At 38.4% G+C, this 25,535-nt stretch overlaps 1 protein-coding gene across 2 annotated transcripts in view; it reads left to right on the top strand.

Annotated features, from left to right (window-relative positions):
• Window positions 1-25,216, top strand: part of LOC127617032 (C-terminal-binding protein 1-like) — a 37,658-nt gene extending 12,442 nt beyond the window's left edge. For both annotated transcript variants that reach the window (XM_052088894.1, XM_052088895.1), the window contains 8 exons: window positions 3,526-3,680; window positions 3,774-3,918; window positions 4,023-4,229; window positions 10,034-10,248; window positions 16,130-16,260; window positions 19,237-19,364; window positions 20,954-21,074; window positions 21,228-25,216. In XM_052088894.1, coding sequence (XP_051944854.1) covers window positions 3,526-3,680; window positions 3,774-3,918; window positions 4,023-4,229; window positions 10,034-10,248; window positions 16,130-16,260; window positions 19,237-19,364; window positions 20,954-21,074; window positions 21,228-21,417 — 1,292 coding nt within the window. In that variant the 3' untranslated portion in view covers window positions 21,418-25,216. The remainder of the gene's footprint in view (window positions 1-3,525; window positions 3,681-3,773; window positions 3,919-4,022; window positions 4,230-10,033; window positions 10,249-16,129; window positions 16,261-19,236; window positions 19,365-20,953; window positions 21,075-21,227) is intronic.
• The last annotated feature ends 319 nt before the right edge of the window (window positions 25,217-25,535 follow it).

The following is a 25,535-nucleotide window of genomic DNA, read 5'->3' as shown; positions in this document are numbered from 1 at the left end:
CTCAGTATATCAGCTGCTTCAAGTTCAGCCTAATACCAGTACTATTTGGGAATATTACTCTTGCAAATACAACTGTAATAAATTAAAAACAAAGTGGCATCACTGATATTAGGAATCTTGATTCTGGGGTAGTACTGGGGCACCAGGTAAACATGTCAGTCTATTGATGCTTAACTATTTACTTAACATTTGAGTATATGAACTGGGAGTATTTTTTAATTCACTTTAGTTTAAAATGGAATGCTAGGTTTTAATTGCCACAGATGCTCTTTGTAATAACAAAACACGCTGCTGTTTAGTTTAAATGTATTTGTTGCACCCTCTTGTGAACTGTGGAAACTAAGTCAATTAAAATTTGTGACATTTGAATTTTAAAGTAATTTGAATTTTGATTTAAGGTCTAAATCAGAATTTAGTTTCTCAGCCCAATTGACAGCCCTAATTTGCATCCTAGCAACAACATGTTTCGTTTGGCTGATCTCTGCTTATGCCAGTTGTGTTATGAAATTGCTTGTTCTCATGATTTTTATTTTGTTAAATTATGTGTTAGGCCTGATGTAGTTAGTGATAGTTTTGTTGAATGAAGACAAAGATAATTTGGCTTCCAGTCTACTGAATGTAGGTCATTATGAGTTATGCGGAGACTCCCTGCCCCCTTTCCTTCTCTCCTTCCCTCCCCCTGTACCCTGCTCACACTTTCATTTGTCAGGTTAGGGGGGGTTGGCAGGGATGTCTGGTTTGTTGGGGGTTATTGGGTGGTGGTGCCTTTGAGTAAAAATTACTATTTTAGTTTTTCCTGGAATTTATCATGCCACTATTATTTAAATTTTTTATTAATTTTACAGCTTGTGCATTGTTCATTTTGCATCATATGGATATTTTGTTGAGAAGTCATCTTTTTGACTCAAAAACCGAAATCAGATGGGATTGAGAGAACTTTAATACTGTTGAAAAAAAAACATAATATTTAGAGTATTCAGTTAACATTTTGTTCTATTGCAGCCTTGTGCTAAAATGCGTGTATGTTTTCATATCAATCTACACTCCATAACCTATAATGACAAGGCAAAAAAACAGATTTTTGTTAACTGCAAATTTATAAAAAAACCAAACTGAAATTTCACATTGACCCTTTCAGACCCTTAACTCCGTACTTAGTTGAAGCACTTTTTGCAGCGATTACAGCCACAAGTCTTTTTGGGGATGCTGCAACAAGCTTTGCACACTGGGATTTGGGGATTTTTCTGTCATTCTTCTCTGCAGATCTTCTCAAGCTCAGTCAGGTTGGATGGGGACTGTTGGATGACAGCCATTTTCAGGTCTCTCCAGATATATTCAATTGGGTTCAAGTCCGGGCACTGGCTGGGCCACTCGAGGACATTCACAGAGTTGTCCCTAAGCCACTCTTGCATTGTCTTAGCTGTCTGCTTCAGGTCATTGTCCTGTTGGAAGGTGAACCTTCAGACCAGTCTGAGGTCATGAGATTTCTGGACATGGTTTTCATTAAGGATGTCTCTATTTTGCTGCGTTCAGCTTTCCTTCAACCCTGACCAGTCCTCTAGTCCCTGAAAAACACCTCCACAGCATGATGCTACCACCACCATCCTTCACCGTATTGGTACATGGTATTGCGCAGGTGATAAGCAGAGCCTGGTTTCCTTCAGACATGATGCTTGGAATTAAGGACTAACAGTTCAATTTACATTTCATCAGACCAGAGAATCTTGTTTCTCACAGTTTGTGAGTCCTTTAGTTGCTTTTTAATGTCTTGCACCTGGAGATGCTTCCGTCTGGCCATTCTTCCATAAAGCCTAGATCGGTGGAGTGTTGCAGTGATTGATGTCCTCCTGCAAGTTTCTCCTATCCCACACATGATCTCTGGAGCTCAACCAGAGTGACCTTAGGGTTCTTGGTCACCTCTCTAATCTAGGCCCTTCTCCCCCGATTGCTCAGTTTGGCTGGGCAGTCAGGTCTAGGAAGAATCCTGGTTGTTCCAAACTTCCATTTAAGAATTATGGAGGCCACTGTGCTCTTGGAAACCTTCAATGCAGCCAAAATACATTTTTGTAGCCTTCCTCAGATCTGTGCCTAAACACAGTACTGCCTCTGAGCTCTACAGGCAGTTCCTTTGACCTCATGGCTTTGTTTGTTCTATGATATGCATTTTCAGCTGTGAGACCTTATATAGGCAGTTGTGTGCTTTTCCAAATCATGTCCAATCTATTGAATTTGCCACAGATGGACTCCAGTGAAGGTTTAGAAATATCTTAAAGGTGTTCCAGAGAAATGGGAAAAGTGTCATAGCAAAGGGTCTGAATACTTGTCAATGTGATATTTTAGTTTTTTCCTTTTAATACATTCGTCAAAGTTATTAAAATGTTTTTTGCTTTGTCATTAAGGGGTATGGAGTGTAGATTGATATGAAAATAAATACATAATTTAAAGCATTTTAGCATAAGGCTGCAACATAAGGGTAGCAAAACTAGTGCATTCAGAAAGTATTCAGACCCATACATTTTTTCAAGGAAGATGGCTATTTGATTACAGGATGTAGTTGTTTGAATAAGCTTAATTTTTGGCCAGCATTGCAAGAGAAAATTTATTTTCCTAACAAACCAGTGAACCGATGATATGTCGCACCTAATCTGAGATAATGAACCTTGAAGTAAATTGCATCTTAGTAGCAGAAGATGGCCAATGTGGTTGTTTATTAGTAGGGCTAGTACACCAAATCTTTGGTGTTTGTCCCCACTGGCAAATGGACTACAAATATTTGTTGCTAATTACAATTTTGGTGGCATTTGGTTTCAAGTTAAGGTTCTTTTCATTTTGGTGTCAGCATAGTGCTTATATGGTTTTAAAATACTAATCATTTTAGGATTTTTCTTCTCTAATGGTACTGCCTTGTATTGGCACCATTGTTTTGAATTGGTTTTGACATAAATCTGATTCTTATTGATCCCAGTAGTTTGTTACCCCGAGATCACAAATACAATACTAGAAGACCTGTCATCACTGGTTAATTGATAGTCTGTACAGCTTTCAACTGAATCATTTAAGTTTTAACCAGTAATATTCGTTGTATGTCAATTTATTTTGGTTGTGGATCGTCCCTGTAAAATTGGCTGTTAAAGGGTCATTCTTTGTGCAATGTATGAAGGTTGTTTGGGTATCGTGCAAGTTCTCAGAGGACTGTTTAATGTCAAGTCCACAGTATCTGCTTGCTGGGCCACATCTGTAGTTACACACAAAGGCAAGAATAAGAATCCAAAAGGAAGTCTGCTTCTTTTGTTTAAAGATATCCATAAAGGATATCCTGTAAGGAAAGTTTCTCATTACCAAGTGGGGTTTCTATCAACATCAAATTAATGTTGAAAACGAGCAAGGCACTCAGCTGATTGAGTGTCTTGCTCGTTTTCATCATTTATTTGATAAATCATAAAGGCATTTTAAGATAGTTTATGAAACGGTTACATTTAAAAGCTATGGCTAAATGCCAAATAAAGTGATGCATGTGTCCTGCAGGCATTCGACCACCCATCCTCAATGGGCCCATGCACCCTCGTCCCCTGGTGGCACTGCTGGATGGGCGGGACTGCACAGTGGAGATGCCTATACTGAAGGACGTTGCCACTGTGGCCTTCTGTGATGCCCAGTCCACCCAAGAGATTCACGAGAAGGTATTGTCCCAGTTTATTCCCCTTTCTAAGCCTGCCTCTAATACAATCGGTTTCATGTCTGAGTTTTTACTCCGACCATTTGTGCTGCCGTAGGTTCTAAATGAGGCCGTTGGAGCTTTGCTCTACCACACCATTACGCTCTCACGAGACGACCTGGACAAATTCAAAGGTCTTCGTGTCATTGTGAGGATTGGCAGTGGATTTGACAATGTTGATATTAAAGCTGCAGCAGAGTTGGGTGAGTTTGAACCCAGTTGTATTTTGAATAATGACATTTTTGATTGGATGAGATTCAGAATCAACCATTTGAATCAAATCCATCCTGATCTCAATCATCAACAGGTATAGCAGTATGTAATGTGCCAGCGGCATCTGTGGAGGAAACGGCAGACACTTCCATGTGTTTAATTCTGAATCTATATCGCCGTGTCACCTGGATGCATCAGGCTCTACGTGAGGGCACTCGTGCCTCCAGCGTGGAGCAGATCAGGGAGGTGGCTGGAGGTGCTGCCCGCATTCGAGGAGAGACGCTGGGCATCATCGGGCTTGGTAAGTTTTCATCGTGCCTTACGGTCGGTATTAGCTATTATGATGTATTTTATTTTAGTGATTTGTTGTAGTGTTGTCAAAAGTACCGGTACTTCAGTACCAAGTCAGTACTAAAATTAAAAAGATGATTCTACAGTGATTCTACAGTACTGGTAGTACTGAGCACCGACTCTGTTCGGTACCCGCACACTGACTTACTGACACACACTCATAAACGTGAGCATTTGAAAGCAGTTGTATGCTCTTTTACACTGAAATGCACAATCAAATTAAAATCGTGATATGTCCTAGTGTGATTATTAAACTGTGAAATGCTGCAATCTTGGTCCATATGAGCTGCATGAGCTTTAAATGAATGTGTGAAGCAGACCGCTCATAAACTGGAAACTCCACAGACTATGAGAATCATTCGCGTTGTATGAGAGAATACAGAGCAGAGCACTAATCCACTGTGAAGCATTATTTTTATATAATTTATATAATTGAACCATGTAGCAAACTGTTTATCCGGGGAAGTTAATTTGTTCTATTTTTTACCTGTTTTTTTGTGATTAACAATTTATTGATGCACAGAAAAACAAAACATATATACAGGTGAAACTCGAAAAATTAGAATATCGTGCAAAAGTTCATTAATTTCAGTAATTCAACTTAAAAGGTGAAACTAATATATTATATAGACTCATTACAAGCAAAGTAAGATATTTCAAGCCTTTATTTGATATAATTTTGATGATTATGGCTTACAGCTTATGAAAACCCCAAATTCAGAATCTCAGAAAATTAGAATATTGTGAAAAGGTTCAGTATTGTAGGCTCAAAGTGTCACACTCTAATCAGCTAAACACCTGCAAAGGGTTCCTGAGCCTTTAAATGGTCTCTCAGTCTGGTTCAGTTGAATTCACAATCATGGGGAAGACTGCTGACCTGACAGTTGTGCAGAAAACTATCATTGACACCCTCCACAAGGAGGGAAAGCCTCAAAATGTAATTGCAAAAGAAGTTGGATGTTCTCAAAGTGCTGTATCAAAGCACATTAATAGAAAGTTAAGTGGAAGGGAAAAGTGTGGAAGAAAAAGGTGCACAAGCAGCAGGGATGACCGTAGCCTGGAGAGGATTGTCAGGAAAAGGCCATTCAAATGTGTGGGGAGCTTCACAAGGAGTGGACTGAGGCTGTAGTTACTGCATCAAGAGCCACCACACACAGATGGGTCCTGGACATGGGCTTCAAATGTCAAACGCCTTACCTGGGCTAAAGAAAAAAGAACTGGTCTGTTGCTCAGTGGTCCAAAGTCCTCTTTTCTGATGAGAGCAAATTTTGCATCTCATTTGGAAACCAAGGTCCCAGAGTCTGGAGGAAGAATGGAGAGGCACACAATCCAAGATGCTTGAAGTCCAGTGTGAAGTTTCCACAGTCTGTGTTGGTTTGGGGAGCCATGTCATCAGCTGGTGTTGGTCCACTGTGCTTTATTAAGTCCAGAGTCAATGCAGCCGTCTACCGGGACATTTTAGAGCACTTCATGCTTCCTTCAGCAGACAAGCTTTATGGAGATGCTGACTTCATTTTCCAGCAGGACTTGGCACCTGCCCACACTGCCAAAAGTACCAAAACCTGGTTCAATGACCATGGTATTACTGTGCTTGATTGGCCAGCAAACTCGCTTGACCTGAACCCCATAGAGAATCTATGGGGCATTGCCAAGAGAAAGATGAGAGACATGAGACCAAACAATGCAGAAGAGCTGAAGGCCGCTATTGAAGCATCTTGGTCTTCCATAACACCTCAGCAGTGCCACAGGCTGATAGCATCCATGCCACGCCGCATTGAGGCAGTAATTAATGCAAAAGGGGCCCAAACCAAGTACTGAGTACATATGCATGATTATACTTTTCAGAGGGCCGACATTTCTGTATTTAAAATCCTTTTTTTATTGATTTCATGTAATATTCTAATTTTCTGAGATTCTGAATTTGGGGTTTTCATAAGCTGTAAGCCATAATCATCAAAATTATATCAAATAAAGGCTTGAAATATCTTACTTTGCTTGTAATGAGTCTATATAATATATTAGTTTCACCTTTTAAGTTGAATTACTGAAATTAATGAACTTTTGCACGATATTCTAATTTTTCGAGTTTCACCTGTATGTATGTATGTATGTATGTATGTATGTATATATATATATATATATATATATATATATATATATATATATATATATATATATATATATATATATATATATACACACACTCACCTAAAGGATTATCAGGAACACCTGTTCAATTTCTCATTAATGCAATTATCTAATCAACCAATCACATGGCAGTTGCTTCAATGCATTTAGGGGTGTGGTCCTGGTCAAGACAATCTCCTGAACAACCAAACTGAATGTCAGAATGGGAAAGAAAGGTGATTTAAGCAATTTTGAGGATGGCATGGTTGTTGGTGCCAGACGGGCCGGTCTGAGTATTTCACAATCTGCTCAGTTACTGGGATTTTCACGCACAAACATTTCTAGGGTTTACAAAGAATGGTGTGAAAAGGGAAAAACATCCAGTATGCGGCAGTCCTGTGGGTGAAAATGCCTTGTTGATGCTAGAGGTCAGAGGAGAATGGGCCAACTGATTCAAGCTGATAGAAGAGCAACTTTGCCTGAAATAACCACTCGTTACAACCGAGGTATGCAGCAAAGCATTTGTGAAGCCACAACATGCACAACCTTGAGGCGGATGGGCTACAACAGCAGAAGACCCCACCGGGTACCACTCATCTCCACTACAAATAGGAAGCGCTCACCAAAATTGGACAGTTGAAGACTGGAAGAATGTTGCCTGATCTGATGAGTCTCGATTTCTGTTGAGACATTCAGATGTTAGAGTCAGAATTTCGCGTAAACAGAATGAGAACATGGATCCATCATACCTTGTTACCGCTGTGCAGGCTGGTGGTGGTGGTGTAATGGTGTGGGGGATGTTTTCTTGGCACACTTTAGGCCCCTTAGTGCCGATTGGGCATCGTTTACATGCCACAGCCTACCTGAGCATTGTTTCTGACCATGTCCATCCCTTTATGGCCACCATGTACCCATCCTCTGATGGCTACTTCCAGCAGGATAATGCACCATGTCACAAAGCTTGAATCATTTCAAATTGGTTTCTTGAACATGACAATGAGTTCACTGTACTAAAATGGCCCCCACAGTCACCAGATCTCAACCCAATAGAGCATCTTTGGGATGTGGTGGAACGGGAGCTTCGTGCCCTGGATGTGCATCCCACAAATCTCCATCAACTGCAAGATGCTATCCTATCAATATGGGCCAACATTTCTAAAGAATGCTTTCAGCACCTTGTTGAATCAATGCCACGTAGAATTAAGGCAGTTCTGAAGGCGAAAGGGGGTCAAACACAGTATTAGTATGGTGTTCCTAATAATCCTTTAGGTGAGTGTGTATATACATATATACAAACACACACAGAATCAACAATTCACCCTTACTATTACCTCTCACAATCCCCAACCCCATCCTTGCCCCCAACCACATCCCAGTGGTCATGCATGATTATAGACACACAAAAATAATAATCACAGATATTGACAACTACACCTATCTCCAATACCCCTCCCCGAGAGCCCTCCAGAAATGCCAGATATCCGCCCCATGCTATCAAATTGCTTGAAATAAGAGAGGGACAAATACAGTGAGAGATTGTAGCTTAATAACATTAACCTTCTCAATCATCGATAAATGGAATGAAGCCCACCTGCCCACATTGGTCAAACCTTTTTATTACAGGTTGAAAATGAACTCTAACTAAATCACACAAATTTGGTGGGGATGAAGTACCCAAATACTTAATGCCTTGTTTGGGCCACTGAAAGGTGCCTGGCTGAAAAGCAGTTAATCGGGCAGTATGCTGTCAGAGCCAAAGATTCTGATTTATACCAATTAAATCTGTATCACGAGAACTTAGAAAAGAAGTGAATAATTCTGTGGAGGCAAGGTATAGATCTAGTGGGGTCAGATATGAATAATAAAATATCATCTGCTTTAAAGCAAAATCTCTCCCATCACCCCTGGAAAATGATCCTCCTTTCTTATCGCGGCTGCTAATGGCTCAGCGGATTGTCGAGCCAGGACCCTGTGAGCTTATGGCCATTTATGTCAAGCAGATTCAGAAAGAGCCTGTCCTGAAATTCCACCATATTATGACCCTCTGGTCCTTCAGGAATTCCAACCATTTGGACATTATTCCGCCGGTTATGATTTTCCATATCGTCCAGCTTTTCCCAGATGCACTCCAGATCCACCTTGGTTGCTAGCTGATTAGCAGCTATTTCCTTCTACGATGACTCCAGATAATCGATCCGTTTCTCGATATCCCCCACTCTTGTAACCATCTCAGTGAATTTCATCTTTATTGCCATGATCGATCGACGTATTGCAGCAAGATCCTCCAAGTCAGCAATGACCTTAGTTGGCATTGCCGATACAGTTGTCGCCGAATCTCTTTCACCTCTCCGGCCAAATCTTCTCCCTGGATCGAGGCCTCCAGAGGGTTGCATGCTTGAGCATGTAAGTGTCTTTTAATGTCTCCAGAACCCAAGGATTTTGAGTTCTTTGATGTTGTCTTCCTAGAACAGATATGGATCAGGGTGAATTGACTCATTTAATTATGACACAAAAAGTAGAAAAACTAGCAAATTGCCCAGAGCTCGCCGTTCACACGTCCGAACTTGCCTGTTGACTAGGAGTCGTCATGTGACTACTATTTTTTTATTTATTAAAACTTTAAGGACATTTTTTTTTATTAGACACCTTTTTGATAATTAAATGAATTTAAACTTTAACATTAAAAAAATGATTGAAGGAAAAAAATTGATTTTAGTAGGGACCAGCTTGAAAACAAACAAGTGTTAGAAACACTTGAATGAAACACTCATATATCTTAATGTATTATTTATATTGAATTGTAACTTTTGGCTAAATGAGTGTTCAATATCATATTAGCAAAGGTTTTCTGTGGATAAAATTTATCAAACCATGAAATTTCACTGATATCGGTACTGACTACTGAAATTTTGGTACTGTGATAACACTAGTTTGTTGCATTGAATTTTGTCCATGGTATAATACAGAATCGTACAGTTTTAATGTAAATGATGAAAATGTAATAAGACTAGAGCTCAAATATTACCTTTTTTGTCAGGATGATGCTGTAAATTGGTTCCCAATTAGTTTGGTTTATTTAGAGGCTTCAGAACAAATTATTGCGCAGTCATCAGCATCTCCTTAAATTTGATTTTCTTTTCTAGTTGGGTAAAATTATATATGATGGAGAGCTGAACTTGTATGTAACGATTAGCTGCTTAGTTTGGTCTCAGTTACACCAGTTTTGTGTTCAATGGCCTGTTCAGACAAGTCAGATTTGACTAAATACAAAAATAAGGCATTTGTAAACAATTTCACACCTGACTGTCCTGAATCCAATGCTGAATTGTCATCATTCTTTGAAAAAAAAAAAAAAAAAAAAGTTAAAATACTTAAATTCATTGTTTTGTATCCAAAAAAGAAAATAATTAAACTGAAAAAATTCTGTGAATTTTAAAATAAATGTGTGATTTTAATTTTTTTGGTCTGATTAGGTCCCAAGTCAATTCAAAAGCTCATCTGATAGAATTTTGTTAATAATGGAATCAGTTTAATCAAGTTTGTATACAGACTTAAATTTAGTGATGTGCTTAAAATGGAACGGTAAACTGAAGACTAAAATGGTTTCTGATAATTTTTTTTATTTAGGACGTGTGGGCCAGGCTGTTGCTCTGAGGGCAAAAGCCTTTGGGTTTGGAGTGATTTTCTATGACCCATACCTGCCGGATGGTGTGGAGAGATCACTAGGGCTCCAACGCATGGCAACACTACAGGACCTGCTCATCCACTCGGACTGTGTCTCGCTACACTGCAGTCTGAATGAACATAACCATCACCTCATCAATGACTTCACCATTAAACAGGTACAAATGCAGCTTTTCAGCAACATTCTTGTACACCATATGGAGTGGTGTTTCACTTCTGCAGAAAAGAAATTCAAGTGTTCTGTCTGTTTAGGAACAAACCTGCCTTAACTTTTTAGAATTTAAGGCCATATAAAGTCTTAAATGTCAAGAAGTCGTACATTTTGTTTGCTTAGGTCTTACATTTTGGTCCGTGAATAGAGATGCTTAAAACAGCACAATCTGCTTGAGACAATCACCTCTCTCTCTCTCTCTCTCTCTCTCTTTCTCTCTCACACGTGCTGCCAGCATTTAGCAGCTGACGCTTGAGTTTAGTGAGTGTGCACAGGAAAGCGCAAGCCAACACATTTTTACTGAAGTTATGATATTACACATCTATAAACCTGGTTATCCGAAATGCAGATTGTGTTATTCTTCGTCTCTGTAAGCGGCGATGCGCCAACACTCTTGTTTATAATCAACAAAACTGTCAACATAGCAATTTGCAAGCACGCAAGGTTGGAGTGTTCTTTTGACACCTGTCAATCATAGCGCTTCCTTATTTTACATCACCTTTGACAAGAATTGTAAAGCTAACAGAACTACTCAGCTGCAAGAAATACACCTGTTATATCTCATCTCCACCTCTCTAGAGCTCCATCTGACACATACAGGTATTTTCTCTGCCATCTGAATCAGTCAATTTAAAAAAGATTTGTAAAAACATAATGCCATAAATGGTTTTCATTTATCAATTAACATCACACAAAGTCAATCAATATTTGGTGAGGCCACTTTTGCCTCTAAAACAGCCCCACTTCTCCTAGGTACACATGGACAAAGTATTTCTTGGTTCTTGGCAGATAGGATGTTCCAAGCTTCTTAGAAGATCTGTAGCAAATTCTCCATCTATTTAGGCTGTCTCAATTGCTTCTGTCTCCATGTAACCTCAGATTGACTCGATGTTCATTGGGGGGCAATGCCATCTCTTGCAGAGCACCCTGTTTTTCGATTTTAATCTTTTTTTATTTTCAAAAGTGATGTTTGGGAGTCTAAAATCAATTTTTCCTATTGACACACTAAAGCTGAAAATATAAATAACCATCTTAAGACAAATGTTTTTGTGAAACATCTAAAGTGCCTAAATCGTTTGCACAGTACTGTACATATGAAAATATATTATCTATATTTAATATTTAGTATAATATTAAAAGATGCAGTGACAGTGAATGGTGACAGACTTAACGGTTTGCTTAACATCTCCTTTTTTGTTCCACGACAGAGAAAAATTTATACATACTCAAGGGTGAGCAGTGATGACAATTATTTTTGGAATTTGGCAATTTGGAATTCTCAATGCGCTCCAAGTCCTCATAGTAGCATATTGACTTGCCACAATCCGGGTGGAAGAGGACTAATCTCATTTGCCTCATGAAAGAAATGCACGGTTTAACTGTCTCTGTGTTATGTTGAGCGATTTACCCCGGAGATGTAGTGCCGTGTATAGACTCACGCTACTCTCCGCGCCATACACATACAACTCGCCATGCGCCCCAGTCCAAGCAAGAACCACGTTAAAGCGACCACAAGGAGGTTAACCCAACATGACTCTACCCACCCTAGCAACCAGGTCAATTGGTTGCTTAGGAAGCCTGACTGGAGTCACTCAGCATGCCCTGGATTCAAACTTGCTACTCCAGGTGTGGTAGTCAGCATATTGCTGAGCTACCCAGAACACAGAAATTAAGTTTTTAAATGAACTGCCTTTTAACCCATTAAAGGTATCTGCCAAGTAAAATTAATTTTTTAAATGTTATTCAGCACATGCTAAACATTATTCACAGCAGCACCATATTAGATTTTTGACGAGAATATGATTAGCTTTTTACAGATTTATATTATGCGTGCCATTGAAGAGATGGTAAGTCTATCCCTTACAGCCATGTTTCATTCCCATTAAAAATCAAACATGGCAGTACAGTAAATAAGGTCTATTGCGTCATGTCTTTGTGGATGTCTGTCTAGTCTTGATGGCTACATACTTAAGGCTACATGTATTCATAATGTTAATTTGGAGTTTTAATATTGTATGTGTATATATATATATATATATATATATATATATATATATATATATCTATATATCATTATTAAAAGAAAACCCATAAATGCACAATAAAATATAAAACATTATGTCCAGGTACATCCAAGTAGCCTCAGTGGTTTGTATTTACCTGCAAATTAATTATTAAATGTTTTTTATTATTGTGAATGTGGTCTTAAATTTATCTTTTATTAGGCCTTGATTCTTAAATTTCATTGCTTTGAACCTGCATATACACTGACAAAAATGACCTAGCTTCAGTGGTTAACAGCTGCAATTATGTTGGCACTTTTACTTCTACCTGAGTTATATATATATATATATATATATATATATATATATATATATCACACACACTCACCTAAAGGATTATTAGGAACACCATACTAATACTGTGTTTGACCCCTTTAGCCTTCAGAACTGCCTTAATTCTACATGGCATTGATTCAACAAGGTGCTGAAAGCATTCTTTAGAAATGTTGGCCCATATTGATAGGACAGGATCTTGCAGTTGATGGAGATTTGTGGGATGCACATCCAGGGCACTAAGCTCCTGTTCCACCACATCCCAAAGATGCTCTATTGGGTTGAGATCTGGTGACTGTGGGGGCCATTTTAGTACAGTGAACTCATTGTCATGTTCAAGAAACCAATTTGAAATGATTCGAGCTTTGTGACATGGTGCATTATCCTGCTGGAAGTAGCCATCAGAGGATGGGTACATGGTGGCCATAAAGGGATGGACATGGTCAGAAACAATGCTCAGGTAGGCCGTGGCATGTAAACGATGCCCAATTGGCACTAAGGGGCCTAAAGTGTGCCAAGAAAACATCCCCCACACCATTACACCACCACCACCAGCCTGTACAGTGGTAACAAGGCATGATGGATCCATGTTCTCATTCTGTTTACGCCAAATTCTGACTCTACCATCTGAATGTCTCAACAGAAATCGAGACTCATCAGATCAGGCAACATTTTTCCAGTCTTCAACTGTCCAATTTTGGTGAACTCTTGCAAATTGTAGCCTCTTTTTCCTATTTGTAGTGGAGATGAGTGGTACCCAGTGGGGTCTTCTGCTGTTGTAGCCCATCCGCCTCAAGGTTGTGCGTGTTGTGGCTTCACAAATGCTTTGCTGCATACCTCGGTTGTAACGAGTGATTATTTCAGGCAAAGTTGCTCTTCTATCAGCTTGAATCAGTCAGCCCATTCTCCTCTGACCTGTAGCATCAACAAGGCATTTTTGCCCACAGGACTGCCGCATACTGGATGTTTTTCCCTTTTCACACCATTCTTTGTAAACCTTAGAAATGGCTGTGCGTGAAAATCCCAGTAACTGAGCAGATTGTGAAATACTCTTTTTGATTGTGAATGCCCGTCTGGCACCAACAACCATGCCACGCTCAATTGCTTAAATCACCTTTCTTTCCCATTCTGACATTCAGTTTGGAGTTCAGGAGATTGTCTTGACCAGGACCACACCCCTAAATGCATTGAAGCAACTGCCATGTGATTGGTTGATTAGATAATTGCATTGATGAGAAATTGAACAGGTGTTCCTAATAATCCTTTAGGTGAGTGTGTGTATATATTTATATATTTTTTTGTAAGTAATTGTACTTTTATTTGAGTACAGTTTTTGGCTACTCTACCCACCTCGGCTTGGCTCTAAATTGAGGTGTGCTTGGTCAACAACACGAGAGCTTGAGTAAGAAAGTATCCAATTAAAAGAGTACTCAAGTACTTTTCACAAATGACATTATGGATGTTAACTCCCTAGATTCCATTATGTAATACACATTTAACATGTATTACAGAATTATTAATGGAAATTGTCATTCACCATCATGTTGTTCCAAACCTGTATGACTTTCTTCCATGCAACACAATAAGGAGATTTCAGACCGAATGTTAGCCTGAGTCACTATTTACTTTCAGTGAATGTGTTTTTATATATATATATATATATATATATTGCAAGTGAATGGTGACCGAGTCTGTTAGTCCCTAACATTCTGTCTAACATATTTTGTGTTCCACAGAATACAAAGGGTCACACTGGTTTGGAACAACATGAGGGTAGGGAAATTATGACAGTATTAAATTATGGCTGAACTACTACTATAAAGTGGTAGCTCACCCAAAAATGAAAATTCTCATCAATTACTCACCCTCATGCCATCCCAAATGTGTATGACTTCCTTTCTTCTGCAGAACAAAAATTTATATTTAGAAGAATATTTCAGCTTTGTAGGTCAGTACAATTCACGTGAATGGGTGCCAAGTAGGGACTCCAGTAGTTAAATCCATATCTTCATAAGTGACGTGATAGCTGTGGCTTAGAAACAGATCAATATTTAAGTAATTTGTTATCGCCCAGCCCCCTGCTAAATGCGATATGCAGAGAAGAATGTGAATCACTAAAAACACATGAAGAATGTGAAAGTTATCTGTTTCTCATCCACACCCATCACATCGCTCCTGAAGATATTGATTTAACCACTGGAGTCTTATGGATTACTTTTATGCTGACTTGTGATTTTATGAGTATGCTGACTTGTGAGTAAATGTTGAGAGAATTTTCATTTTTAGGTGAACTTTCCCTTTAAGGGCGCTTGTCAGATCTGGATGAATTTTTCCATAAGAAGAGAGATTTGGAACACACTAGTAATTATTACAGTGAAAATGTGAACAATGTCCCTACAGGGACATTAAATATAATGCTGAAATATAAACCAAAGCAAGATCATGTTTTATGAATGCCTACTTTCACTATTTCATAGCTTTTAGTTGCTAGTTTAGTGTAGTTACAGTTTTCAGTGTCAAAATAGTTTCGATCATTAGTTCTGTACACAGTACTAGCACTCCCTAAATGCAGAGTACGCAGTCTGCGAAGGGCATTACTCACAGAAATGCTGCTTGTTCGCACTCCTGTTGACAATTACACGTTCGGCAGAGCAAAAGGCATTTACACTTAACTTGATTATTTACATGGATTTATACTGTTAATCAGCCCAAAGTAGCTGCGATAGTTTCCAGTACCCACGCAAGGGCACAGGTTAAATGCATAAATACTGCTTATGACATGAGGGACAAAGCACACTTATATTGCTGCTCAGATTTAAAATGTACTCTTAACTGATGTCACAAGACCATATTTACAGAATCACCCTTAAAATCACCATCACCATGTCACAGAAAAGCCTGTGTTATCATCAGAGCCGCAACTTACCTCAGTGTACTGTCTTAAGTTGGAGCTGCAATTTTCATCTTGAAATATCTGCTTGTCTTGGTGTTAAATGAAAGCATTGCATGACAAATCTATAATTTTTTTCACTGTGTGGAGTGAAGTGTTTCACTTAGTTAGAAGAGCTTGATGCTGCAGTAATAATGGACTCCACTTGAGTTCGCAGCTATGTTAAACCGCTGTCGTAAAAGTCCCATTCAATAATCTCTCAATAAATGATGCATTAATTAAAATTAAACCTAGTAATGTAATGACAGGAACACTGCCCATTGAAACGAAGTAAAAGTACAGTTTTTTCATTTGAAATTTACTTAAGTGTGAGTAAAAAGCACCCACTTTTAATTTTTCCAGAGTAAATGTAGCATGTTACTACCCATGTCTGGAGCCAAGTCGTACTATGTGTCAAGACCTGGTGAACTCTGGTTAGATTCCAGCAAACAAACCCAGTTTGAAAATGCCCTAACAATATAATGGCTGTCCACATAGTTTTGTGCAAAAACTGGAGCAGATTGAGTTTTTCACTCTTTAATTTTGTTCAATGTGTGTTGCAGATGCGTCAGGGCGCTTTCCTAGTGAACAGTGCGCGTGGAGGTCTGATAGATGAGAAAGCTCTGGCCCAGGCTCTGAAAGAGGGAAGAATACGGGGAGCAGCCCTGGACGTCCATGAGACAGAGCCCTTTAGGTAAGAGAAACGCTGTTTACTTTTATTATTCTAACATGTCTTAATTCTCTGAATTGTGTAGCTTGGTGAAACTGAACATCAAGTGAGAAGATTAAATAATTGTATTATGTAAATTTAGTAATTTTCTATGAAAGACTCATAGTTATTACTAGACCTGCATGATACTGAGGAAAACGGTGATATCTGATAAATTGTTGGATAATGCGACATGATGCAGTAATCCAGTGCTGACTTCATAGGAGTGTGTGACACAGCAGAACCATCACTGCCCAAATGTACTAAAGTTTGAGAAAAAAGAATGGTCTTTTCCAAATATCACAAACATACGGGGCTCCAAATAAAAAATAAAAAACCTAATTCAAATTAAGCGTTTTTTTGTTGTTGCCAAATTTCAGAACTGCTTGATTTAGATGGTTCTTCAAAAGCAAGACAGAAAACTGAAGAGAAAAAAGAAAGCTTTATATAGAGGCTACAAAGGTCAATTTAATGAAATCCTAGATGCAGTTTGTGCATCTGTAGAAAATAATTCTACAGATGCACCATTGAGAGTATCCTTATCAGCTGCATCACTGCTTGGTACGGAAACTGTATCAGACTGCAAGAACTTGCAGAGGGTAGTAAAGACAGCACAGTCCATTATTAGCCATGAACTACGGAGTATCCAGGACATCATCTATATTCAGACAGATGTCTTGGTAAGGCAAGGTCAATTCTGAAAGATCCCAGCCACCCCAGTTATTGCCTATTTTGCCTTTTACTATCTGGGAAACGGTTTAGAAGTATTTAGGCAAAAAACAACCAGCTATGGAATAGCTTCTAACCACAGACTCAAAGACTGCTAAATGCAACCTAAACATTGCTCAATGCTTATCACTACCCATTTGTATTATTAATAGCTTAAACAATTGATTGATATGAATGGTCTTTTATTTTATAGTTCTTTTGAAATCATGCTCTTTGTTCCTTTTATTATTTATGGCTTCTTTCAAACTATTTATAACTTTTTGCATAATTTATTGTATATTTTTTAAATGTGTACTTTTAAATTGGAGCTTCTAGGAAAACACTTTACATTGTCAAAAAATACTGCTATGTTTTTTGCACAGCAGTATTTTATTTTTATCAATTTTATTCCCTTTTCTCCCAATTTGGAATGCCCAATTCCCAGTACTTAGTAGGTCTAGGGTTGTGCCTATAGACGATGATATCAGGGATCGACGATAGTCAGAGATATTGCCAATAGCTGATGCCTTTGACGATATCAAGACGATATTTGGCTCGTTTTCCTATTAATTTATTATTATTAGGCTATTATTATTATCAAATTAATGTTTCAGTTAATTTGCCCTGATATATTTTCACATCGACATCACTGCATATAACCGACACTTGCGACACCAACACACGTGTCTGAGGATTATAAAAATGAAATCTTGAAACTGTTTTAAAAACCGACTACAAAACTACATCCCACATCAAAATTAAATTGCAAGGTGATAGACCTATATTCACAAATTATGTCAAGAGTGCTTGTTATAAAAAAGACACATCATTCTTATACAGTTGTTGTTTGAGCCATGGCGAAAACAGCATCATCATTCGTCAAAGTTGTTTTCTTTGCATAGCACATTAACATAAAATGGTAATGATACTACTAATAATAATACTAATAACAATGTAATAACAAATTGCTGTAATTATTATATGATTAAAAATTATATGATACCCCTCTGCAGTGTGGTTCTCTGGGATGAATGTCGTTTCGAGACATTTTGCCTCCATTTTCCAATCCTCCAAAATATAATGGACATGTCACAGACATGTATGGGGTCATGTTTATGCTTGACCATATGTCTGTGATCAAGCAACAAAGTCAGCCACTTTCAAATCTTAAGTGAGTAGTAACAATCTATAGCAGTGTTGGTGAAGTACTTGCGCCCCGGCAACTGGTACTGTTTGTCAAAGGTTTGGAGTAGTTCTCTAAAACTTGCCTTCTCAACTGTATGTTGACTTTGCGATATTCTTGGAGACAGCTGCTGTGCACTGGGCCCACATTCACTGTTTAGTTTGTACTTGGTGGTTTTTGCAAATGCTCCGATTATAGATGGCTGACTTCGATCTCTCTGACCACAGCTTCTCTTGGTGCTAGCTTAGCAGCATCAGCAGGGTAGTGGGCATGCAAATGTGTAGATTTATTATTTGAAACTCCTTTACCGGCACAACTCTCGGGCAAAGTTTGAAAATTGCCTGTGTGATATCCTCTGGCTCGCCTTTTGCGTCTGGTTTAAAATCGAAATATTGCCAAATAAGTGATGCAAGTACTTTTTACTTATTTGGACAGTTTCACTTAGGGGTGTACTCTCTTTTGTTGCCAGTGGTTTAGACATTAATGGCTGTGCGTTGAGTTATTTTGAGCGGAAAGCAAATTTACACTGTTATACAAGCTGTACACTCACTACTTATAGCCAAGTGTCATTTCTTCAGTGTTGTCACATGAAAAGATATAATCCAATATTTACAATATTGTGAGGGGTGTACTCACTTTTGTGAGATACTGTGTATGTGTGTGCATATATATATATATATATATCTGCATAAAATTTCAATAAAGATTTTGAAGGGAAACAAACAGACTTTTCCATTTAATTCTCTAGTAAAGAAAATTCAGTTGTGAATATTTACCTTCACGTGAATTGTATCGCCTTGCCCTGTTCGTTGTTACGTGCAGTGAGCTCATCTCAACAGAAAGGGTAAAAAGAAGTGGAAGACTCACTGGCGTGCGCGTATGCACACTGCATGCACACACACAGTGTCTATTCTGTTATCCGTGTTATCATAAATGGTATTTTATTAAAATCATTCCATTAATGCAAGCCCTTGCAATTATGTACATTTGTGATATTTCAATTCCATAAATCTTGCAGCCCCAGATATTTCTGTATATTATTTTGAAAAATAACATTATTTCTGCATCAGCTTCTCTCAGGGCCCTCTGAAGGATGCCCCAAATCTTATCTGTACCCCACACACATCCTGGTATAGTGAACAGGCCTCCATTGAGGCAAGAGAAGAGGCAGCAAGGGAGGTGCGCAGAGCCATTACAGGTCAGAAAATGCCCTGGTGTTGATTATCAGTCTGTGCCTGCTGAGTTCCTGCATATAAACATTACTGCTAAAAATCTGTTAGCTAAAATGCTCTAGTGCAGAATGTCATTGGATAAGCATTTTTTTTTTTTTTTTAGTTTATTGGTTATTCCGAAGTGTTGCCAACTATGTCTAAACAATTATATGTTGCATAAAATTAGAATGACAAAACATTGGAGATGGGCATTTGATTACTTTTAATATTGGGAAATAAAGAAGTCAATGTTAAAATGAAGCTTTGAATGCCAACAGATCATAGAAAATATTAGACACTTTATGGTCAAGATGACAGATTACTGCTGAAAGTATTACTTGCTCATCTTTATTATTTCTGATTAAAATAAAAATGTATTTAAACATATGTCTATTGGAGAAATTATTTGTCATATGTCTCTTATTTTTGTTTATTACTTTATTTGCTACCAGTTATCGCTGTAACACCTTAGGACTGTATGTGGCGTATTCATTTAAAAAAATCCTTAAGCTCTGAATTTTATTGTGGGATAATGGTTAGGGGTGTAACCATTTATTGTGGCATGATACAATGCAATTAAAAAATTTAACCATGCGCATCGTGGACCTGGGACGTTTAAAAAAACTAACATTTTATATTAATGTAGTGTCTGTTTTATCCAATACGTGCAACATCTTGAGCCCAAGTAATGTGGACATACAAATGGAAATCGCTTCATTGCACACAATGAGCTCTAAAATACAATTATTTTACAAGCAGACATAGGTGTTGTGCGATGAGTACGGCAGAAACTGAAACCAGGAGTGGTAGAGATGCGTCTTTTCAGTGCGAGTGATCGAATGTCAATTTGATCTGCTCTGACTCTGCTAGAGAAAATTTACGTTTCTATTCTATATACTGAATAATGCTGAATATTTTGATAATGCAATGGGGAGTATAATCCTAATGTTAAATGTCATGGATGGTTTTCATCAGTAAATGATCATTATTTAACTGGATAAGCACATGCTCTTCCATTTAAATGTTTTATTTAAAGAATATTTAGATGTTATCAGAGACGATATTATTTTAGCAAAATACAATTTTAATTACAAATATTTTAAATGTATTTTGTCAGTGTGTAAGCAGCATATGTATCTAAAATAATTATGTATTTCCATTAAGCAGAATTATTAGCTAATATTTCAATTTTGTGTCACAATTGCCCTGTTCTGGTCTGATTTTTAGTCGCAGTATATCTGATCATTTAGCACTTTTAAGAACAGTGCTTTTAGCTAAATTTTAAAGCATAGGAACTTTTCTGGATTTTTCTTTATAGTAATAATAATAATCAAAATAATAAGTTCAATCTTAATTTTTATTGATTCATGTTTAAAGTTATGCAAACCTAACCACGAGTTCAGTATCGAGATCTGAATCGTGAGATGAATGAATCGAAACACCCCCTAATAATTGTAAAATATTTGTGCATATACATGACATTGAATAGTTCTAATTAATAGGCTATGGTTGATCTACTATATTGTTTGTCTTCTGATGTTTTTGTAGTAATTGTAAGTGCTCTGTGTAATTGCAGGCCGTATCCCAGACAGTCTGAAGAATTGTGTTAATAAGGAGTATTTGATGTCGGCGTCTCAGTGGCCGTCTATGGAAGCTTCCACTGTGCACTCTGAACTTAACGGAGCTTCAGCCTATAGGTGATTATACCTCAAGCCTGTCACTATTCACAGCAAAATCTGCCGTTCTTTCTGTTTTTCCCTCAGTATTTCAGCTTATTTGATTAGTAAAACTGTGATCCTTGTTTTTTTTTATTTCATTTTTTATATATATATATATATACACACATACAGGTTCCCTGCAGGGCTGATTGGTGTTGCAGCGGGTGGTCTGCCTGGAGCCGGGGCTGGAGTAGAGGGCATTGTAGCTGGATCTCTGCCCCTGGCCCATGCCATTGCCCCTGTCTCTCACCCTCCTCATACCCCATCACCTGGGCAACCTTCCAAGGCAGAGGCTGACAGAGACATCCCTTCCGACCAATAGCATCCCAGCACATTCCAACATTGCCCTGATCGATGCCCTTTCACCTTACCTAGGGGTCGACCGAGGTTGACAGCCCTGCTTTTGGATGTGACCTCAGGCCACCACTGATCAGCAGAACCCAGGAGTGACCCACTCGAAACTCTACCCCTCAACTTACCCCCTCATTTCCACTCGCTGTATTCTGTTTCTCACTTTGGCAGTAAGCAATAACTTCTCTCAATGATTCAAGAATTGGGTTGATACTCTCTCTAAGCTACAAGTTTCTTTGCTTTTGTATCTACTCTGGACTAGTTGGAGTTTGTTTCTGAGTAGTGTTTCTTTAATTTTCATGGACCTTTTTTTTTTTTTCCTTCATCCCTCCCATTCTCCTATCAAGTATACATGTGTCAAACCTTCTCAACCTGTCCTGTTTTAGCAAAACGTTTGATCATTGAAACAAAGCAACAGCTGGCTTACGTCTTTGATTATATTCTTCTAGCCACGGTTACAACAGCCATCAGTGTTTATTTCCCAGCTGGGGTTCAATAATTGAGATCAAGGCCTAATGACTAGCCCGTGGCTAAGAGTTACTCAGTCCATGGGAAGGGCTGATGTTTTGCGTTCCTCTCACTCTTATTCCTTCATGTGGAAGGCGTCTTCTAGAATTGTCCTTACTCCATTTTTCTCAGAAAGATGTTTGCAGAAAACATGAGAGCTTCATCCCCCAACCATACCCCAGAGCTGTTTGGGGTTGGTCTGATCATGTGCTCGCTTTAAGTCACAAGATTTACAGCGACCATAAAGACTGAGGTCAGCATAAGTATCACTGAAACAGCATAAGTGAAATTCCATGGTCGTGTGATGGACAATTTACACTTTTTGTAGCCCCTTGTGTTGCTTTGTAAACAGCTTGATGATGTAGAATTGCTTTTAAGGGACCCAGCTCACATTTAGTTCATAAGTAAAACTTTCAAACAAAGCCATATTCAAAGTCACGTTGTGTAACATTGCTGGTGTTAAAAAAAAAGAATTCTGCAGTTCTGTTGGACAAAGATAAAGATTTGTTACATACCTTAACACCCCCCCCCCCCTCCAAAAAAATGCCCTTTTGCAATGTGTGTACAACATTGACTTCCGCTTGACTCATACTGAGATCCACCATAGCAAAGCTGAAAATATAGGCACCTTTTTTATTCTTAGCCATTTTAAGTCAAAGAATATTTGCCTTGTTTTCCATATCTTGTCTCTTGCTGTACTTTCTCCTTGTGCCTCCTTTCGATTAGGCCTTCTCTTTGTGACACAGCGAGGCGCCATCCTCCTCCACCCTTCATATCTCCACTCGTCCTTTCAACCCTCCATGTCTTCCCATGAAGACACTGTGTAGCACACCAGCCCTGTCCTTCCTCCTCAGTATCTTCCACAAGGCACTTAAATCTTTTTAACTCACTGTCTCAACCCACCAACACATTTTCATACAGGCCTAGTATACAAATGCAAAGATTTAGGCTAGGGCTTATTCTGCTGATTTTAAGCCTAAACTGTGATCTGGAGGCTGCGTTAATATGATTTAGCCAGCAGAAGGCGACGGCTTGCTTTCTCCACGTATATGTGGCCAGCTCACTGCCTATTAACTTTCTTCTTATAGTTTTGGCTAATTATTTAATCCCAGCTCACCATTAAATGGCCAATGGTTGCATGGACGGCCAACATTGTGTTTATAGCTGATGATTTAGCAGGAAATCTGACCGCTAGGGCTGCTCTATCCATGGCTCATAGTCTTGAGACTTGTATATTATCTGGATGGGTGATATGGCGATTCTATGCCACACTTTTCAGCAGACATACCCTATGGTCACCGAGAGGCATTTTCTTCTGTATCAGCATATGAAAGAGATGTTTGACCATTAGATGACTCTTAAGAGCACACAAGATAAGGTGGAAAGAATGTAATAAGCTAGGTCACATAAAAGCTGGTTGCTTTCCAAAGAAGGTAGGCCATCCCCAAGCTTGAGTGTGTCACGGGATACCGTTCTGCGTGAAGAGCAAGGCCTTTCTAGTACCTCAGTAACAGATATTGAATGTATGCTTAAATCTTTTTCTTTGTACAGCTTTTTTAGGCCATATGTTCTTATTTCTTAGGGGGTGTGTATGTGTCTGCATGTATGTGGCGGCGTGTGACTCCTTATCCTGTACATCAGTTATACACAAATTACATAAGCTTTTCCCCCCTCTCTCTAAGCTTAGGGTCTATATATTATTTCATTAGAAAAATCTCAGGCTTTAGCTTTTGAACGTTCTTGATCTGTGATTTGTTTTTACATTTTCTGTACAAAGGAGCACAGTTTCATGTCCTCATTGAGGGCTATGCTAATAAATGGAGAAGGGGGGGTGCAAAATTTGGTAAATGGTACACTAATAAACCAATATTTCAGTATAGATTTTGGGTGAATCTTCGCTGCCTACCAACAGTTCATTCTATGTACCTGATGTTGTTGTAAGTATCCCCAGATGGTCATCCTTGATAGTCAGTACTCACGAAATAATGCATGATAAGACCGAAAAATATTTCTACATAGTTGTACCTTTTAGGCCCCTCCCCTTGTTCCTGATTTGCCACATTTTGGTGTTGTTTTGAGTAACATGCAACTTTCCTAGACTTAAGTGACACCCCTTTAGAGCTGCTCTGTAAATTTCTGTGCTACGTTTTTTGATTGCCGTTGCATTTTTAAAAAAAGTTTCTTCTAGCATTATCGTTGCGTTTCTTTGCCGTCAACGTCATCCAGCTATGATATGAGATGTGCATTATGTGTTAAAACCAAGAAATTCTAATTCTGGCCTTGTTTGTGTCATTCAGTGTTCAACATGTTGTATTGAAACATTTCAAGATGAGTATTGTTCAATACCTTAGCCCTTTCTTGTGATTCAGCATCCAGGAATCCCTCTTGTTTGAAATCCCCTGCCATCTTAAGAGCGTAGTTGGCATGTAGTTCCCTCGCTGCCTTAATGTTATAGATTGTGGTGGGCTTGGTGAGTTTCTTCTATTCTTTCTCTTCCCCCTACACACATACCCCTCAACCTCTACTCTTACCCCCACAAACACGCATGCAAGAGAGAGGAAGCTGTTTTCTTTAGCCATATGTTTCTCTGTGTGCTTAATGCATATTTCTGGAGAACACAAATGGCTTTCACTTTAAGGTGTGAAATGCTCAGGCACTATGAAAGACCCTTTCAGAACATGCTAATCTTTGCAGTGGGACAAAGCTTTGGCTAAGTCTAGTCCATGAAGGAAGGCTGGAGAGGAAAGATATGGACTTGGAGCTTGTTAGTTTCTCTCTCAGGGTTTTAATATATACACATATCCTTCAGCCGTTAGTCATAACCTTCCTCCATCAGAATGAAGATCCTGTTCTAGCTCTCTCTGAAATGCTTCAACAGTGAGTGTCTTTCTCTGTGATATATTCCTTTCAATACCACTCTTTCTCCTCTGCTTTCTTTTTTGCGTGTTTGTCGCACTGACTCCTAACAACAAAAGAATGAATGTTTTAATAGATCTGCGTGTAACGTTGAAGTTGGGAAATGTATTTTTACAACATGTGAACTTTTTATTCCTTTCTCTTACCTTTTTGTTGTGAATTGATTTTCCCCTTTTCCCCCATCACCAGACTGCAAAAAGGTAAAAACAACAACAAAAAAATCCTGTTACCTAGGCTCTTAAGCTTTTACTTTTGTTTTTGTTTACTTTTTTATTAGAAAACAATCATGTTTGTGATGGTAACCTCTGATGGTAAATTCCACAAGTTATTTTAATAAAATCGTAAAGATTAAACCTTTGGTGGCTGTCTTTTTTCTGTTATAAACTAAGAATCTGAACTTAAAAATCATTATAAAATGACATTCACAACCCATTTTGTTTGTGTAATGTCACAATTCTGAGCAAAACAGGATATTCAATGAGGTAAAAATTTAGGATGGGACTTATTCCGGGTTCAATACAGCTCAATCAACAGCATTTGTGGCATAATGTTACCACAAAAATATATATATATATATGTATATTCTGTATAAATATTTTCAACTCGTGAGTCACTTACAGTGGAAGTGAGTTGAGCAATTTTTGGAGCTTATAATTTATTTTTAAA

The sequence above is a fragment of the Xyrauchen texanus genome, chromosome 23 (assembly GCF_025860055.1).
Source record: "Xyrauchen texanus isolate HMW12.3.18 chromosome 23, RBS_HiC_50CHRs, whole genome shotgun sequence".
NCBI classification, from domain to species: domain Eukaryota; kingdom Metazoa; phylum Chordata; class Actinopteri; order Cypriniformes; family Catostomidae; genus Xyrauchen; species Xyrauchen texanus.
The sequence above is the reverse complement of the archived record's forward strand: the minus strand, read 5'-3'. Positions and strand labels throughout refer to the sequence as shown.